At 39.2% G+C, this 19,794-nt stretch overlaps 1 protein-coding gene and 1 pseudogene across 1 annotated transcript in view; both read right to left on the bottom strand.

Annotated features, from left to right (window-relative positions):
- Nucleotides 1-19,794, bottom strand: part of TDRD12 (tudor domain containing 12) — a 91,296-nt gene that overhangs the window by 29,449 nt on the left and 42,053 nt on the right. Inside the window, exons 10-12 of the mRNA XM_006887870.1 lie at nt 11,203-11,263; nt 10,761-10,868; nt 2,160-2,345 (exon numbers count right to left, since the gene is read on the bottom strand). Of these exons, the coding sequence (XP_006887932.1) occupies nt 2,160-2,345; nt 10,761-10,868; nt 11,203-11,263 (355 nt within the window). The remainder of the gene's footprint in view (nt 1-2,159; nt 2,346-10,760; nt 10,869-11,202; nt 11,264-19,794) is intronic.
- The window catches only part of LOC102847190, a 3,306-nt pseudogene continuing 2,029 nt past the window's right edge, over nt 18,518-19,794 (bottom strand).

The following is a 19,794-nucleotide window of genomic DNA, read 5'->3' as shown; positions in this document are numbered from 1 at the left end:
TAAATTGCATAACGTGGGAGAATTCTGATAACATTATGTTTTGTATTGTTTTTTTAAAAATAAATTTTTATTTTAGGCTGGTTTGTATACAAAGTTATACTATCGTGCTTTGTCTTCCTGAGCTGCCCTTTGAAATTTTCTGTTAAGCTCTTTAATTCCTTGGTTTCTTCCTTGAACTTTGGCTTCTCAGCACTCCAATATTCAGAGTGTCATCTGACATCTTTCTTGGTCTTTTCTTCCTCTTCAGTCTTTGTAATGATCTTTTGCATTCTTCATGGGCAATTTTTTTTCTTTTTCTTTTATTATTTTTTGTGCATTGTACCATCAAATCGGATCTGACTAGTACAGGAGGAGATTGTCCCTTCTTCTCCAGCAGAGCATCTGGTGGATTTGAACCAGGCACATCTGGGAATGGGCAATATTTTTTATATTCTCCCACAGCTCATTTGGTCTATGCTCACTGGTGCTCAAAGCCTCAAACCTGTTGCAGAGAAGGTTTTGAAATTCAAGTGGTGCAGAAGGTCAAGGACTGCAGCCTTCAATACGGATTGAAGCTCAACGTCAAGGAAACAAAAATTCTCACCACTGGGCCAATTGGCAGCATCAGTATGAATTGAGATTCTTAACAGTTTTAGTTTACTTGGCTCTAGTCAACACTCTTGGTACCAGCAGCCAGGAAATTAAGAGGCGAATTGTATTGGGAAAGTCAGCTCTCAGGGACCTCACCAAAATACTGAAAGAACAACGACATCAGGCTGGAGACTAAGGTGCGCCTGATATGGGTTATAGTCTTTGCAATGGTGAGCTATGCATCAGAGAGCTGGACAGTGACTAGGGATGACAGAGAGAATTGATGCCTTTGAGCTGTGGTGCTGGAGAAGAATGTTGAATATACCATGGACTCCTAGGAGAACAAACAAGTTTGTCCTGGAAAGGGTGAAGACAGGCTGTTCCTTGGAGGCAAGGATTCTGAGGCTTTATCTGACATACTTTGGGCATGTTGGAAGGAGGGACCAGTACTTGGAGAGGGACATCATGTTTGGGAGAGTGGAGGGACAGTGCAGGAGAGGAAGACCTTCGATGAGATGGATCGATTCAGTGATTGAGGTGGTGGGGGTAGGTGTGTTGGAGACAGTGAGGTTGGCACAGGACAGAGCAGGGTTTAGGGCTCTTGTCCATAGAGTCACAAGTGACTTGATGGCAGTGAACAACAACAACAGCATTTGTCCTTCTATGAGAGAGTTAGTTCACTCAGCATAATTTTCTCCAGTCCCTCTCAAGTTATATAGTAATTTTCATAATCATTACTCCTAGATGCTGTGTAGTATTCTATCATATGAATGTATCACACTTTCATGATCCATTCAATTGTGGTTGGACATCTGGGTATTTCCATGTTCTTGCAATGGTGAATAACACTGCAATGAACACTGGCATACAGAACTCCTTTTGTGTCTCAGTTCTAATTTTCTTGGGGTATATTCCAAGCAGTGGAATAGCTGAATCATATGAAATTTGCTTTCCAGAGTCATTCTACCATTTAATAATCCCACCAACAATGTCCAAGAGTCGCTATTTTGCCATATCCTCTCCAACATTTTTTACAGCATAAACTTTGCCACTGCTACTGGAGTGAGATGATATCTCATTGTGGTTTTGATTTGCATCTCTTCTTGCCAGTGCTTCTGAGCATTTCTTCATGTGTCTTTTGGCTATTTGAATATCTTCCTCTGTGAAATGTCTTTCTAGGCACCATTACGTTGAGTGAAGTAAATCAGTCACTAAAGGACAAAGACTCTATGATTCTACTACATGAAATATCTTTAACAAGTGCATAGAGGCCAAAGTTCTTTAGGAGTGATAAAGGAAGGATGAGGAGGGGGAAGCAGAGATTGTTAAAAAAAATTAAAAGTAGACAGTGATGATAGTTGTATAACATTATGAACGTAACTGGTGTCATTAAATTCTATACTACTGTGAAAGGACTGATGACTGGGAAGGTAGTATCTCACAGCAGTTTGGAAACCATATTGAATAAAGTAACCCGAATTTACCAACTTTATTTACCAAATTTATAATTTTTATAAATTTACCAATTTATAAAATGTAGAAATAAATATTTAATCTATTTTTTTGGAAAAAAATTATTTTGAACTTACTCCGTTCCTACTTGGCAATGACTTATAGCAGACCTCCGTTTGCAAAACTGTAAGCAGTGGTGGGATGTACAGCAATGGGTTGTTCCCACAACTGGAAATAACCACCACATCGGAGCAGCGAGCGATGGGAGGCCAAGAGTAGGACTCAGTATGGCTAGGTCCCAGGAACTTATTTCTTTGAAGAGCCTACAAAACATTAACAACCAAGAAACTGTAACAGAGTATAGAAAAAAGAATTAAAACGTCACTTTATTCAAACAACCCTGTATACAGCTCCACACAGTATGTTATAGGCTGACAAGCCACCTGAATCCTCTTTGAGCAGGAGACTCCTGCTGTAAGACACTTGCTTCTCTGGGCTCCAACAGATGCCTACTAACCAGATACTTAAAGCTCACTGGAATAAGTATGACTTTTCCTTTATTTCCATAATGATCTTCCAGCACATCAGCATTTAAAAAATGATGCTTACGTTTCTATTTAACTGTCATTAAAACTCTCCAAATGTTTTAACAGAATTCTCCACACGCACAAATACCATTTCCCAAAACACTGCAATCATCAGCACAGTTACTTCCATGAAGGTCCCATCCCTCCCAGGATCCGTCTGAATTGACTATAGTATCTGCCTCTCAGGAATGGTCATTCTCTGTCTTCTCAGGAATGGTCATTCTCTGTCTTTGGCATTCATCTGTCATTCTGCCATCTATCTTTGCCATCACTCTTTTGTCTGTAACCTGTGCCATCTCTCTACAGGATACGGTGAAACATATACTCTAGTAGCTTCTTGGCAAAGGGTTCAACTCCAACAGTTACTCTCTGGGGAAAATGTGAAGCTGTTTGCTCCCATAAGGATTTATAGCCATACATATTATAGGTCACAAAAACTTATTTTGTTTAGTACTGAGTGAGTTCTTAAAAATGTGAGGGGCTATCTAAGATACAACTGTGGTCTGTCCCTGTTTAAAGTAAAGAAAAACAGACTATTAATCCAAAGAACTAACAAACCAACAAACTTCAGAACTAAAGAACTTCAGTATCCAGGTCTTGAAAGTGGAAGAAGTTGCAGTGTGCCATTCCACTAGGTTAAAAAAAGAGTTTAATCCCAGAAAGTAGAGGGTTGGGGACGATTATACTACCATTTAGAAAAAGAGCCAGTCACAGAGCAACACGAACAGAGTGAGCAGGACAGCTGGAATTTGAGTGAGAACTATTATTAAAACAATTTGTTTGGGAGCTATAGCAGGGAGCAGTGAATCAAGGTGGGAAACAGTGAGCCGTGGTGGGACCCACCCTCCAGAAGCAAGCAGGACAGTGGGAATCTGAGGGAGGTACTAAGGGGGAGAATCACTTCTGATTTCTGGATCACTCAGAACCCCTTCAGCTCAAGCAGGAGGAAGTGAGACAGCTGGAGCTCAACTGTGGTAGCAGACCCAGTTCTTCAGGGAGAAACCAAGTCTTCCTGGTTTTCCATTCAGGTTCTCATGCATGCCTCCCCCTCCACACTCCGCAGTGCGTCTGCATGTGTACCCACCCTACATGCATCTGTGAGTCTACCTGTTCAACTTTCTTCTGGAGCAGTGACTTCGGATGAAGAACTATCACCTCAGGCATGAAAACTCTACCACAGCAATGTGACACAAGAAGCAGGCTACCACACATCCTACACAAAACCAAAGCAAGATATCACCCCTGAAAAAAGTGACACAGTGTCAATGGATTTCCTAAAGCCAAAAAGTCTGATGAACCTTTCTGACACATAATTTAAAAGAACAATTATTGAATATTTTCAATGGGTGAAAGACAAACTTGAAGAACTTTATAGGACACTACAAGAAAAAGCCAAGAGAAGCTTAAAAAAAACAACCCAAAACAATGCACATAAAACAAATGAGGCATTAGAGGCTCTGGAAAAACAAGAAACCATGATCCAAAACATGAGGTCCAATGTCTCAAATGCTGTCAACATGATGGACAGACACATGAACAGAGTTGAAGGGATGGAACACAGAATAAAAGATAAAATTGTCACCACTTATCTGCTAGAGCAAAAAGCAGAATCAAAAAAAGAACGAAAAAGAAGAAAACATAAGAATAATGTGGGACACTATTAAAAAGTAACATGCACATCACTGGAATCCCAGAACAGAAGAAGCAAGTAAAGCCACTGAAAAAGTTGTGTAAGAATTACTAGAAGAAAACTTCCCAGTTCAAGAAGCTGAGAGAACACCATATAAAATAAACCCGAAAAGAAAAACACCAAGGCATATCACAGTCAAATTTGCCAGAACCAAAGATAAGGAGAGAATTCTGATAGCGGTGAGGGAGAAACAAAGATTAATCTATAAAGGAGAACATATAAGATTAGGTGCCAATTTCCCAGCACAAACGATGCGAGCAAAAAGACAGTGTAATGACATATATTGAACACTCAAAAAACACAACTGTCAACCAAGAATACTGTACCCAGAAAAACTGTCCATCAAATATGAAGGAGAGATCAAGATATTCCCAGAAAAACAGAACCTAAGGGAGTCTGTAAAAACAAGACCTGTACTCCTGTTCAGCATCAAAAAGCCAGAGAGTCTGTGCCCAATTCCCAAATGAGAACCCCACAGGTGAATAAGACAGTTTCTTTAATCACCATTAGACTATGCTTACCATTGCCCTGTATCATCTGGTCCCCACTGGATCCTTTTAATTTCTTTCACCTGCTCCCCCCACCAATCAAATTGTGCAGCTCTGCAACTGTATCCCTGCAATTTTCATCCCTGCCCATCCTCACCCTTCTGCTCCCAACCCTCACCTCCTTGTACCCCCAACATGTTTTTCCCCAATAAAATAAAAAAAAAAAAACAACCAACAACAAAAATCAAGACCAGAGTTGCAGGAAACACTAAGAGATGTTCTTCTTACAGAGGGGCCACAGAAAGTAGGATGGACCAAAGTAGCCAGCAACAACACCAAAAAGAACTCAACAAAATGATAGCAATAAAACTGTGCCTCTCAATAATCACACTGAATGTGAATGGTTTAAGTGTACCACTGAAGAGAAAAGAATAGAAAAACCAAAATGCATCAATATGCGCTCTACAAGAGACACACCTGAAAAATGAAGATAAAAAAACACTAAAAATAAAAGGGTGGGAAAAGATATACCAAGCAAATGGCAACCAGAAAAAAGAAGTAGCAAAAAACCAACACAAAGGACAAGGAAGGTCACTATAAAATGCTTAAAGGGTCAATAGAACTAGAGGACCTAACAACAATAATAAATATCTATGCACCAAATCACAGAGCTGCAAAATATATAAAACAAACATTAACAAAACTGAAAAAGGAAACAGTCAACACTACTATAGTAGCTGGAGACTTCAACACACCACTCTCAAGAAATGATAGAACTACCAGAAAGAAACTCAACAGAGGTGCTAAAGAATTAAACCACATAATAAACCAACTTGAGCTCATAGATATTTACAGGCTAATGCACCCCAAAAAGGCACAGTATACCTTCTTTTCCAAAGTGTATGGAACACTCTCCAAAAGAGGTCACAAGTAAAAAACAAAGAAATAATACAAAGCATCTTCTCAGACCACAATGTTACAAAATTAGAAATTAATAAGAGGATAAGGGAGAAAAACCCATACATTTGGAGGCTGAACAATACCTTGAACATGAATGGGTACTAGAAGAAAGAAAAAAGTTTCTTGGAAAAAAGTGACAATGAAAACAGCACTTACCAAAACCTCTGGGAAACAGCCAAAGCAGTAATGAGAGATCAATTTATAGCAATAAGCAAACACATTAAAAGGCAGGGAAAAGTGACCAAACAAACGAAACAAACTAAAAAAAGAACAGCAAGAAAACCCAACACACTCTAAAACAACTGAAATTATAAAAATTAGAGCAGAAATAAATGAAATAGAAAACAAAAAAACAATTGAAGCCATCAACAAAACTAGGAGTTGGTTCTTTGAAAAGGTAAGTAAAATCGACAAACCACTACTAGCAAAACTAAAAAAGAAAAAGAAGGAAAAGACTCAAATAAACTTAAACAAATATGAAAACCTATAGGAAATGGAAAAATACTTAGAAATTCACAACCTACCTAAACTGACACAAAATGAAATTAAACACTTGAACAGACCCATTAAAAAAGAAACCAAAAAGGTAATAAAACAACTTCCAGCCAAAAAAAGCCCTGGACCAGATCGTTTTACAAGTGAATTTTACAAGTGAATCAAACATTCAGAGAAGAACTGTTACCAATTCTACATAAACTATTTTAGAAAATAGAGAAAGATTGAATTCTCCCAGACTCATTCTATGAAGCAAACATATCCTTGATACCAAAGCCTGATAAAGATACCACCAAAACAGAAAACTCTAGGCCAATTATTTCTCATGAACATAAATGCAAAAATCCTGACTAAAATCTTGGCCAACAGACTCCAATGGTACATTAAAAAAAAAAAAAAAAGTAATTCACTATGACCAAGTGGGATTCATAACAGGCATGCAAGGATGGTTCAACATTAAAAAAAAAATCAAATCAATGTAATTCATCACATTACCAAAGCAAAGGACAAGAACCACATGATCCTATCAATTGATGCAGAAAAGGCCTTTGACAAAATCCAACACCCTTTCCTGATTAAAACACTCAACAAAACAGAATTAGAGGGGAATTTCTTCAACATAGTAAAAAGTACACAAACCTGAGAGCCAACATTGTTCTCAATGGTAAGAGATTAAAGGCATTCACTTTGAGAACAGGAACTAGGCAAAGAATACCCACTATCACCTCTCCTATTCAATATTGCAGTGGAAGTCTTAGTGATAGCAAAAAGACAAGAAAAAGAAATACGAGGTGTACAAACTGGCAAAGAGGAGGTAAAATTATCTCTATAAGCAGATGATATGGTTGCATACTTAGAAAACCCTAAAAACTCAGCAAGACATATTGGACCAATTCAGCAAACTGGCAGGATACAAGATCAACATACAAAAATCAACTGAATTTCTCTACAGTAATAAAGAGAATACAGAAGGAGAGCCAAGAAAAACAATACCCTTCACAATAGCTAACCACAAGATTAAAACACAAAGAATCTATTCAAAGAAAATTACAAAACATTATTACAAGAAACAAGAGAGACCTGGAAGAATAGACCTTGCTCATAGGAAGACTCAATAATTGTGAAAATGACAATACTGCCAAAGGTAATTTACATGTTCAGTGCAATTCTAATACAAATACCAATTCCATTCTTCAACGAGATGGAAAAGGCTATATCCAATTTCATCTGGAATGGAAAGAGGCCCCAAATAAGCAAAGTACTCCTTAAAAAGAGAAACAAGATAGGAGGTATCTTACTCCCTGATTCAAATCCTTCTACACTGCCATGGTGGTGAGGACAGCTTGGTACTCGTATCATGACAGACACATAGATCAATGGGATAGAATTAAGAACCCAGAAATAAGCCCATCTACCTATGGTCAACTGATTTTTGACAAGGAGATGAAATCAATTAAATGGAGAAATGACAGCCTTTTTAACAACAAATGGTGTTGGCAAAATTGGAAAACCATCTGCAGAAAACTCAAGCAAGATCCACACCTCACTCCATATACAAAAAACCAACTCAAAGTGCATCAAGGACCTAGGACTATAAGCAGGGACTATAAAATTCATTAGAGAAAAGCTTGGAAGAACTCTAGAAGCCCTAATTCACAACATAAGCAGCCTCTCAAGCATCCTGAAAAACCTGCAACCAGGAGAGGATAAAATAGATGAATGGAACCTTCTAAGAATAAAATCCCTTTGCAGATCCAAAAACCTCTCCTTCCAAGAGGGTAAAAAGGGAAGCCACAGACTGGGAAAAAATATTTGGTAATGACATGTCTGATAAGGGATTTGTATCTAGAATTTATAAAATATGCATCACAAGAAGATAAAAGTAAACAATCCAATTGCAAAACTGGCACAGGATATGAACAGACACTTCAACAAAGATGACATCCAAATGGCCAACAAACGCATGAACAATTGTTCAAAATCTCTACTTCTAAGAGAGATGCAAATCAAAACAACTATGAGGTATCATCTCACCCCAGTAAGAATCGCAAAATTTAACAGAGCAGCAACAAGAGATGCTGGTGAGGTTGTGGAGAAACTGGAACACTTATTCACTGTTGGTGGGAGTATAAAATGGTGTAACCACTATGGAAGGCAGTGTGGCGCTTTCTCAAAAAGTTGGAAATAGAAATACCATTTGACCCAACAACTGCACTGCTGGGAATATACCCTAAAGAAACCAGAACTGCAACCCAAGCTCACCCATGTTTACTGTGGCTTTGTTCACAATAGCAAAGAGTTGGAAACAACCCAAGTTCCCATCAACAAACAAATGGATAGAGAAGCTGTGGTGTATTCACACAGTGGAATCTATGCTGCATTGAAAAATAAGGAACTCATGAAATATTATACAAAATGAGTGACCATGGAGGACATTATGCTGAGTGAAATACCTCAGTCACAAAAGGACAAATACTGCATAGTGCCACTGTTATAAAGCAGGACTGGCAATGGAGTTGGGGGGAAACTAAGAGGGGATAAATAATGTATACTGCATTAAAATAGATGACATGATTAGGTATTATTACCATGACAAGAATCCATGAGCATAGTGGAGTGGACGGGGTGTGGGGAGAATTGTATAATAATGAAAGAATTTTTTTTTTTACTTTTCAAAAAGAAAGGTGAACTGGGGGGAGTGGTGGGCAGGGAGGAAAGTGTGCAACAATGAATGAATGGGGGGAAATTATGCTAGAAAAGATAAAATTTTGTTTAAAAAGAAAAAAAGAAAGAAAGAAAACTTCCTAGACCCAGGAGACATAGAAGTCTGGAAGAAGTCTCCAGAAGACTGGAGAAATCACAGAATGGTGAGAATTGGCAGTAAGCATGACAAGGAAAAAGCAGCAACAGAAGAACCAGAAGACTGTGGCTTTTTGGTCCACAGGATGAAACCGAGGCAACGGGTGTGTTAAAACACAGAGCAAGAGAGCTACTCTCATGCTGGAGGCTCAGCAGTAGAAGGGCATACCTCTAGGGCTGTTTGCTAACAGAGCTCAAGTGCTTTGTTGTGCTTGCCCAAGCAGGCCAGAGGTCAGGTCTAGGCAGAAGATTGGGCTGAGAGCGCAGGGTCCAGCAGCAGCAGCCAAGAAAAAGTTGTCCTGAATGAAGAACTGTATACTGAATTATTCCTAACCCTGAATTACAACCTGTTACTTCTTTAAATTCTAGAGCTATGAGTATGGTGTGTGAGCTATGGCCACTGAAACAAATTATTAAACCCAGAAGAGAAAAAAGCTCAAGGAAGGGGTGGATGGCTATTGTCACAACTGGCTGAAAGGTTGGTGGAAGGAGGTATGAACAATCTTCTCTATATAGGATGAGTCATGGGTTGATGCTATCTTGATGGTTATCTCTTTTGCTTAGGAAGTTGGATGGAGGTCCCATGCTGTGCTGTTTTGACAATTTGTTCGACTCTGTTTTGTTTTTTAAGATGAATATTTTGGTGAGTGGACAAAGTTATTATGTGAGTATCACAACTTTACAGGAAGACTGGGAAGCAGACAGATGTTTTTCCCAGGAGAATTCCACATAGATTCCTCTCAAGGTCACTGTGGTAAGTAGGGCCATTCAGTATCTCAAAAAATAATGCCACCTCTATTCGTGCTCTACTAAGTTCTCCTTACACCGCTGCCTATCTTCCACAAGCCTGTGGTATATCTGAAAATCTCTTGTCACCAAAGACTTATTTCATTCAGCTAATCATAAAGTGTTTTCTTTTCAAATACTCCTTTACCTTTTTCTCTTTTCTGTATCAGGAAGGAAGGAGATTAGTATGTATGACTGATCTACAAATCAAATCCATTTAGTCTTTCATTTCCCAGGAAATTAGAAGAATTACATTCTAGCTCTCCTATCAATTGTTGTTCTAAGATGCTTTCCAGAGGTATGCTTAAAACTTATTTTGGAAGAGCACTAATAATGATTTCTCCAAGAAAAAGAATTGTCCATTTATTCTGGACTTAAGAATTAGTACGAAATTAGGAACAAAAGCTTAAAAAAGAATTCCAGAAGCAAAAGAGTTAAATGCAACTGGGTGACTATTAAAAAAGAAATCTTAAGCTTTAAGCCAAGGTTAAAAATCTAGAGAAATATTTACACATGAATCAGAGTATATTTTAGAGAGTTATCAGGAATGGAAAGGAAGGAAGACTGGATTGAAAATTAATAAATAGATAAATTGAGTGAAGGAAAATAAGGGTTTGATCCGATACTGTAATTAATTAATTAATTAACTAACTGTATTAATCTACTTTAACACATTAAAGTTCTCTAATACATCCTGTTCTTTAAATAAAAACTAAAATGTCTATGGATGAATGGCTGAAAAGCCAATGTGATTTATAAACTTTCACTAAATAAAAAATTTAATAAAAACAAAAACGAAACCTAAAAAAATTTTTTTTTCATAGTAGAAAAGATAGTCTTTCTCATGAGTTTAGGTTTAAGGATTTTTTTTACCTTTTTCATATCTGGTGAAAGTGGTGCCATCTCCATAGTTAAGCATGGCTCAATCTTGTTTCGGAGCACTACAAAGGGCTGCTGTATACCCATTTTCAACTTCTGTAACTAAGGATACAGATACATTAGACAATGACTGAGATGCTGGCACAGATATAACAAGAATATATAGAACTTAATAAAATCTAAGAGGCTAATCTCAGTGTAAGAACATGGGTATGTACATTTACCAACATCAACTAAAACTACAAAAAATTAAGGAAGATTATCTATGATTCAAAATAAATAATGAGCAATTTCTGTCAATCAATAATTTACTCAACATTTCTACAGGGAACTCTTTGGGTGGAGATTCCAGCATCTAAGAAATCTTCAAGTCTGGAGAGAGGGAGGGAATAAAGTCGACAGTTCCCTTCCTCTGCTTTTTGAGGGCCTGTAATACCTGCTGTAGATCAGAGATTCCATCAGCTCTCAAAGGATCAGGGTTTAAAAACTGCAGTAACCTGCCAAGTAGTAAAAATGGAACAACTTGAAGGGGGGGAAAGTGCTTATGTTTCTATAATTAGCTATTATTTTCATTCTTCCCAGATAACTATAAAATAAACTCTAAGTCCCAAGAAAGAGCCTTAAAACTACCACTTATTCTGTTTGTTGTTGTTGACTGTCAAATCGAGTGTGACTCATAGCGACTCTATGAACAAAGACCTAATGCCTTTCCATAACTACTGTCATTTCTCCAAGGTCACTGAGAGGCATGTGGTTTAGCAAGTGGATGCCACTCCTGCTTTCTGTTTAGCAAGATGAAATGGCCATTGCCGGTATTCATGCCAGGTCCATGGGTCCCATTCCTACACCATAGGGGACATATGTCCTGCACTAGTCCCCCCCATGCAGGCCCGTATTTTTTTGAAACAGGATTCTAGCAAGGATTAGGAATCTCCTGGTCCATCGCACCCTTTTCATTTTACCAATGAGAAAATGAAAGATCAGACAGGAGTCCTTCATTCTCTTCCTTTTTCCAGAGAGATAAAGACATCTGGGTCTTTTCTGTGGACTCAGTTCAATCCAAAACCAGTTAGACTAGTGACAGTGATAGAAAACTCACCAAGCACAGGAATGTTGGAGACTTGAGGATAAAGATGGGAAATTAAGAATCAATATCAACGTTACCCTCTTTCTCTAACTCCATTCCTGTAAAGGGATGTTTTTAATGCAAAAGCTACAGGGCCTAGATGCTTATCAACAGATGAATAAATAAAATATATTGTTAAAGAGGAAATGGAACATATACATATTTACATACAAGGTAGGCATTGGTGAGATGAGATGGACTGGCATGGGGCATTTTGAATCAGATGCTCATATGATATACTACTCCGGAGATGAAAAGGTGAGGAAAAATGGGGTTGCTTTCATAGTTAGAAAAGCCATTTCTAGATCCATCTTGAAGTACAATATTGTGAGTGACAGGATAATATCCATACGCATACAAGGAAGACCAGTGAATACCACTATCATTCAGATATATGCACCAACAACCAGAGCCAAAGAAGAGGAAATAGAAGATTTCTACCAACTTTTACAGTAGGAGATCGATCAAACATGCAATCAAGATGCATTGATAATAATGGGTGACTGGAATGAAAAAGTTGGGAACAGAGAAGAAGAATCAGTAGTTGAAAAACATGGACTCGGAGACAGAAATGGAGCTGGAGAATGATTGAATTTTGCACAATCAATGACTTAGTCATCGCAAACACATTTTTTAAGAGACATAAACGCAGGTTATACACATGGATCTCACCTGATGGTATGCATAGGAATCAGATCGATTACATCTGTGGAAGGAACCGCTGGAGAAGCTCAATATCAGATGTGAAAAGTAGGCCTGTGGAAAAGTAGGATTGTGGACAGACCACCAACTACTCATATGCAAGTTCAAGCTGAAGCTGAGAAAAATTAAACAGAATCCACGAGAACCAAAATATAACTTTGAGTCTATCCCACCTGAATTTCAGAACTGTCTCAAGAACAGGTTTGAGGCCTTGAACACTAATGGACGAAGACCAGATGAGTTGTGGGAGGATATCAAGGGTATCATTCAAGAAGAGTGCAAACGTTCATTATAAAGACAGAAGAGGAAGAAAAGACCAAAATGGTTGACAGAAGAAACTCTGAAGATTGCACTGGAGCACAGAGAAGCCAAAGCACAAAGAAGAATTCAAGATACTAAAGAGCTGAACAGAAGATTTCAAAAGGCACCTCAGAATGACAAAGCAAAATATTATAATGAAATGTGCAAGGAGTTGGAATCAGAAAACCAAAAGGGTTGAACTCGCTCAGCTCAAGGATGAAGAACAAATTCAAACCTCGAGTTGCTATAGTCAAAGATGCTTTAGGCAGAATACTAAATGATCCAGGAGGTATCAAAAGAAGATGGAAAGAATATACTGAGTCATTGTATCGAAAGGAATTGGCAGACACAGAAGAATTTAACAAAACATCATATGAGCAAGAGCCTATGGTGATGAAGGAAGAAGTTCAAGCTGCTTTGAAAGAAATAGCAAAAAATAAGGCCCCAGGAATAGATGCTATACCAATTGACATATTTCAGCTAACAGATGCTGCCCTGGATGTGCTCATCAAGTTGTGCCAAGAAATCTGGAGAACCACCACTTGGCCTACTGACTGGAAGAGATCTATATTTGTTCCCAACAGAGTGTGGAAACTACAGAACAATATCATTTATTTCACATGCAAGCAAAATTCTACTGAAGATTATCCAAAAATGACTGGAACAGCACATCAACAGAGAACTGCCAGAAGTCCAGGCTGGATTTAGAAGGGGTCGTGGTACTAGGGATATTGTAGCTAATGTTTGATGGATCTTGGCAGAAAGCACGGAGTACCAGAGGAAGGTCTATCTGTGCTTCACTGATTATGCAAAGGCGTTTGACTGTGTGGATCATAATAAATTGTGGATGACTCTGAGAAGAATGGGAATCCCAAAACATTTGATCATGCTAATGCGAAACTTGAACCAAGAGGCAGTTGTCAGAACAGAGCAAGGAAACATTACATGGTTCAAAATTGGGAAGGGTGTATGCCAGGGATGTGTCCTGTCTCCATACCTTTTCAACCTGTATGCAGAACAGATCATCTGGGAGGCTGGACTCTATGAAGAGAAATGTGGCATCAGGATTGGTGGAAGATCCATAAACAATCTGCGTTATGCAGATGACACAACCCTGCTTGCTGAAACTGAGGAGGACCTGAAGCGCTTGCTGCAGAGGGTCAGGGACTGCAGCCTTCAATATGGATTGAGTCTCAATGTCAAGAAGACAAAGATTCTCACCACTGGACCAATTGGCAGCATTAAGATGGATGGTGAAGAGATTGAGATTGTTCACAGCTTTAGTTTGCTTGGCTCCACAATCAAAACTCTTGGCACCAGCAGCCAGGAAATTAAAAGATGTATTGCCATGGGAAAGTCTGCTGTTAGAGACCTCTCTAAAGTACTCAAGAGCAATGGTGTGTCTGGAGACAAAGGTGCATCTGGTACAGGCCATGGTTTTTGCAATCACTTGTTAATGCATCAGAGAGCTGGGCAATGACCAAGGAGGATAGAAGGAGAATTGATGCCTTTGAGCTTCGGTGTTGGAGAAGAGTGCGGAAGGTGCCATGAACTGCTAAGAGAACAAACAGATTCATCCTGGAGAGAGTTAAACCGGGCTGCTCCTTGGAGGCAAGGATTTTGAGGCTTCGTCTCACATACTTTGGTCATGTTGTAAGGAGAGACCAGTCCTTGTAGAGGGACATCATGCTTGGGAGGGTGGAGGGCAGGTGCAGGAGGAGAAGGCCCTCTGGGAGAAGGATTGATTCGGTGACTGGGTCAATCGGGATGAGTGTGTCGGAGGCAACAAGATTGGCAAAGGACAGAGCAGAGTTTAGGGCTGTTGTACACACGGTCGCTATGAGTCTCAAGTGACTCGACAGCACATAACACCACCACCACCACCACCACCACCACCACCACCACCACCACCTATGTTGTTGTTATGAGCTGTCGAGGCTCCTGAAACTCACAGCGACACTATGTACAACAGCCCTAAACCCTGCTCTATCGTGTGCCAATCTTATTGTCTCTGACACACCAACCACCTCAGTCACTAAATCAATCCATCTTATTGAGGGTGTGCCTATACATTCAAAAGGAATAAAACTCTCTTATGCAACCATAGATAAATTCTGAAAGGGTTAAGAAAAAAAAATCAGGCACAAGACCAGACATGAAGTGATTCCACTTAATACAAAATGTCTAAGATCTTTATAGAGACAAAAAGGTATGTCAGAGATGGCTGAGGGTGGCGTGAGTGGGAAATGAGGATGTGTGATAATGGGTATGGGTTTCTTTTTGTGGTGATGCAAAGTGTTCTGAAATTCAATAGTGCTAACAGGTGGACAATTCTATGAATGTAGTAAAATCACAGAACTGGACACTATAAAAAGGATCCCTGGTGCTGCCGTGCGGTACATATTGAGCTAATTCAAAGGTGGATGCTTTAAACCCACCACTCATTTCACAGGACAAAGATGAAGCAGACCCTCCAACCCACACACCTATAAGGACTTACAGCCTCAAAAACCCAATGGAGGGTCCCCAGGAGCCAGAACAACTTAATGATAGTGGGTATGGTCCTTGCATATATTCTTTAAAAGGGTAAATTTTATGGTTTATGGTTTATGAATTATGCTTCTATAAATCTGTTCGTTTTTAAACATCACACTAAAGGATAAACCAGAGAGATCTTGAAAAAGAGATCCCACTTTGTACAAAATAAAGAAATGAAATGTATTTCTCATCTCACAGCAAGTGCAAATGCAGTACTTCTTCCTCTAACTTTAACTCTGGTCAGACCTCACAGATTGTAGGGCCAAATCTGCCCCCGACCTCTGACATCAGCCACAGCCTGGAGTCCCTACACCACCATCACGTCTGAGGTGGTGGCTTTACTGGGGTTTTCCCCACTCAGGACACCTGCTGTAAGCTCCCTTCCCCTTTACTTCTAAACAGCTGGCAACACTGATCTCTTGGGTGTGAACTTATGAGGTATAATTTATAGTTTTATAAGAGCCAATGGATTAAAATGGAGAGACTAGCCAGGCAAGGCTGTGAGCATTCTCAATGTGGAGCTTCCATATCTCAAAAAAAGGCATGCTACCATCCCACATGTATCATTGCCCACCACCAACCAAGAAGCCCATGGAGTTTCTGTAGCCAGACTTCTTGTTTAGTAATTAAAATTCTGGTGCCTCTCCCCCAGTTCGACTGATACCCCTAGTTAATGGTAGAGAGTGGGTTTTTCTGGGATATTCAGCCTCATTCAACATAAGCTATAAAGCCTTAATGTGGTCTAGAGTCCTCATCAAACATCACCGGAAAACCCAAGGTGCATTTTTTTTAAATTCAGAAATATTTATTTTGAGGGGAGCTCTGGTGGCCTAGTGGCAAGGAGCTGCAGCTACAATCCCAGAGGCGCATGTTTCAAATCCACCAGATGCTCTGCCAGGGAAGGAGGGACAATCTCCTCCTGTACCAGTCAGATCTGATTTGATGGTACACTCACACAAAAATAATAAAATTTAAAAAAAAAGAAAAAAAAAGAGTTTCCTCCATGGTTTTGGAAATTCCATTTTGGTTTATAAAATATACAAACAGCTAACACTTAAAGCAAATATTCAAAATCCCAATGTGACAAATTATTGACTTGCTTGTGCAATTATGAATACATGTATGAAGTTAGGCTGTCAAACAGCGTGATTACAACAACACTGTCTTTAGTGCAAACTTTGTTGTGCTTGATTAACACTTGTACTCTCACATATTAAAAAATAACAGCTTTTGGCTCGAGGGCGCGCATGCGCCCTAGGGACTGAGGTGAACTGCGCACCCGAGCGTCGTGTGGAAATTTTTTCAGTATGATCAAGACGTAAGAACTAAAGAAGATATAATTCAACGAATTACCAAATGTTTTGAAAATATTAAAGAAAACAAAGCAGCTATTTGTAAGATCCATGAAACTATAAATACAACAGATGAAGAAATTGGCCATTACTGTAAACATAGTAAAGAGATCAAAGACAACTGTAGTAGCTGGAAGCCAACATGTGATGTTTTTCATAAACATGAAGATTACATGCAAGACCAAGTTACTGTTTATCGAGAAACTCTTGAAAAAGACAAAAAAAATGTATCAGGACTATATGTGCCAATATAAAGACGTTTTGAAGCAATACCAATTAAAATATTCAGAAACACCTTTTTCACGTGAATATTATAAGAAGAAAACGGAACATGAAGAAATTACAAAGAGAGTATTAGCGTGTTCTGAACAACTGAAAATGAATGAAAATATTTTTATGGAATTTCTAGGTAACAACATTTTTGTTATATATTGCTTTAATAATGGTATTATTTGTAATTAAAAGAACATAATATGTAAAAAAAATAACAGCTTTAAATGTAGAAATAACTTAATTCAGTCAAATGTAGCAAAACGAAATTCTGATGACCTCTCAAATGAAAAAAATCCTTTCAGAAATTATTCCCAGGAAATGATTTTTCCATCCTGGAATTTTGGCTAGTCAAATACATTACATGAAAATCAGATAGTATTATAAGACCATTTATTTGCCTAAATAAGTAACCAAGAAAATCTACTCCTTTAGTAATTCAAAGAGATGCTTTGCCTGAGAGTTTATTCCGGGGAGGGGGAGTCAATCACAGCATGATGCTTTTTTATACGAAAGCCACATTAAAAATCTGTTAGCCATTACAAAGAGTGACTGGTGCAGTGAAGATAAAGTGGACAGTTATCCAGGCGTCCACGGTGAGCAGTTCACCATCTCCTTCTTGAAATGCTTATGTTCACTGTAGAGTCCAAGGTAGATATTCCAATAACCCCTGGGAAGAGATAGGGAGGGAGCCAGGCCTAGAGAACAGGTCTCATGGCATCTGCTCTCTGTGGGAGTGAGAAACCAATTCCTCCAGGGAACATCCATGCATCTGAGCTTCAATACTGCACTATTCTGAGCTGGCTCTGTCTTTAGTGCCTGTGAACCTTATATTCCAGCAAGGAACAAGAAGGGGGTTGCAGAGAACAGCATGAGCTTTTCAGCCCTTATTTAGAAAGGATGTGTTGAGAGTGTGTGATATGGGATAAGAGAAGGAGCAGAGACTGAAAAAAAATTTCTGTTCCACTTTGAAATTCTCCAGCATGAAGAAAAAATCCTGCTTTTAAAAGATAGTTTCCTTCCAGTGCACTGCACTCTTTAGGACAGCAAACAACTGCAGAGTCCGTAGTTAAGTACCAGACATCACAGAAATACCAAAGTGCTAACTCCTTGGTTAGAAAGAGAAAAACCAAGTTTTAACCTCCTCCTTTAACTGAGGAAGTCTCAAATAACTTAGCACATTTATAGTTTTCCCTTTATAATTTTTAAGGCTTATTCTGGAAATTGTTTATCACTATAAGCATGGTTTGCGACACGAGGTGATGGTAAGACAGTGCTCCATTTCCTCTAGAAGTCTTATTACAAGAACCCCGAATGGCCAAGTCAACCATCGTTTCCTCCCCTACGCTTGCTGTCATCAAAATTATCAATGAAAGGCCATCAGGGGAAGAGGAGATTGTGGAGGTGTGTGGTTTAGGCGGATTCCTCCCCCTTTTTCTTTTTCCCAAGCTTGCTTCTTCACATTAGACCTTGATGGTAGAATCAAGTTCCTCTACCTGAGACCAGAAATAATTCCCTAACTCTGCTCTTCTGGCCTTCACTGTTGGAGTGAGAAGGCCATTGTTCACAGAAAATAATGTGAGGTGCAGAGCAATGCCCCTGATCTGTCCAAAGGATTTGAGACCAGACTCCTTCCCTAGTCCCACCATATCTTCTAGGATAGCATTTTTTTTTTTTTGGAGTTCAGGAATTATAAACAAAATCTTATTTAGACAAAGAGAAGGTTCTGTGATTATCAAACTCCAGGAGTTTTCAGGTGAAAATAATATTGAGGCTTAGGACAAAGACTCAGCCAGGGGTAAACTGGGAGAGATAAAAACATAAGAAAAAAGTACAAGAAAACAGATAGAGGAATCAGTGATTAGGAAACAGACCCAGACTGAAAGTATTCTCCCACCCCCAACTCCATCTCCCCTCAAGAGAGGAAGTTACATAAAAGATAATTCCTCACTTCTGAGGGTGTGTAGAAATTGCCTGCCACTTGGTTAGACAGCAGCTGGTAAATTACAAGATGCCTTTTGGTCCGAGGATTTTTTTTTCCTCACTGAAAGGAAGAAAAAGTTTGTTTCCTACATGTATCCTGGGAGAAAGGCAAGACTGCTGAGATGTGGGAACTGAGTTTGCAAAGCATGAAAGTCTCTATTAATCAGCATCCCAAGTGGATCAAATCTCTTTTGCTGGGGTCAAAATCTAACTGAAAGAACTAATTATAAAACAAAATTATTTTCTCCTTTTATCATACTTTCCTTCCTCCCATACCACAAGCCAAATAACCTTTAGTTGCAACATCAGCACTGACAATCTTCACTGGCTTCTAGGGACGTCAAATGCAGAAGGCTCACTGGTCACCGACACGGGCTGGATGTACTTAAGTTCTTGCTTTGGCAGGGGCTGGGCCATGAATGACACCGTAAGCTGCAAAGAAGCTCCAGAAGGAAAGCAAGCTTTGTCTGCAGCTGCCAGGCCACCACAGAGATGACTTACATGGTTCCTGTCCTGGGACAGCAGCAATATCCTAAGGCTTTTCATGCTTAAGCTTCTGTCCAAAATATCAATTGCCTTATCAAGATCATCTTGGTTTTTCAGCAGGATGGAGAGCTCATTGTTCATATAATGTAGCTCAAGAGGCTGCCCAAATACTGCTGCCACCTTGTGCTCCACATCTTCGTATCTCACAGGCCGGCTGAACGGTATGATTCGCCTCTCCCCACTGTGCTCAAACTTGATTCTGACGTCACTC

This window comes from Elephantulus edwardii, unplaced genomic scaffold (genome assembly GCF_000299155.1).
Source record: "Elephantulus edwardii isolate Elephantulus edwardi_28Jun2011 unplaced genomic scaffold, EleEdw1.0 scaffold00062, whole genome shotgun sequence".
NCBI classification, from domain to species: Eukaryota; Metazoa; Chordata; class Mammalia; order Macroscelidea; family Macroscelididae; genus Elephantulus; species Elephantulus edwardii.
This window is presented reverse-complemented; position numbering and strand designations above follow the sequence as displayed.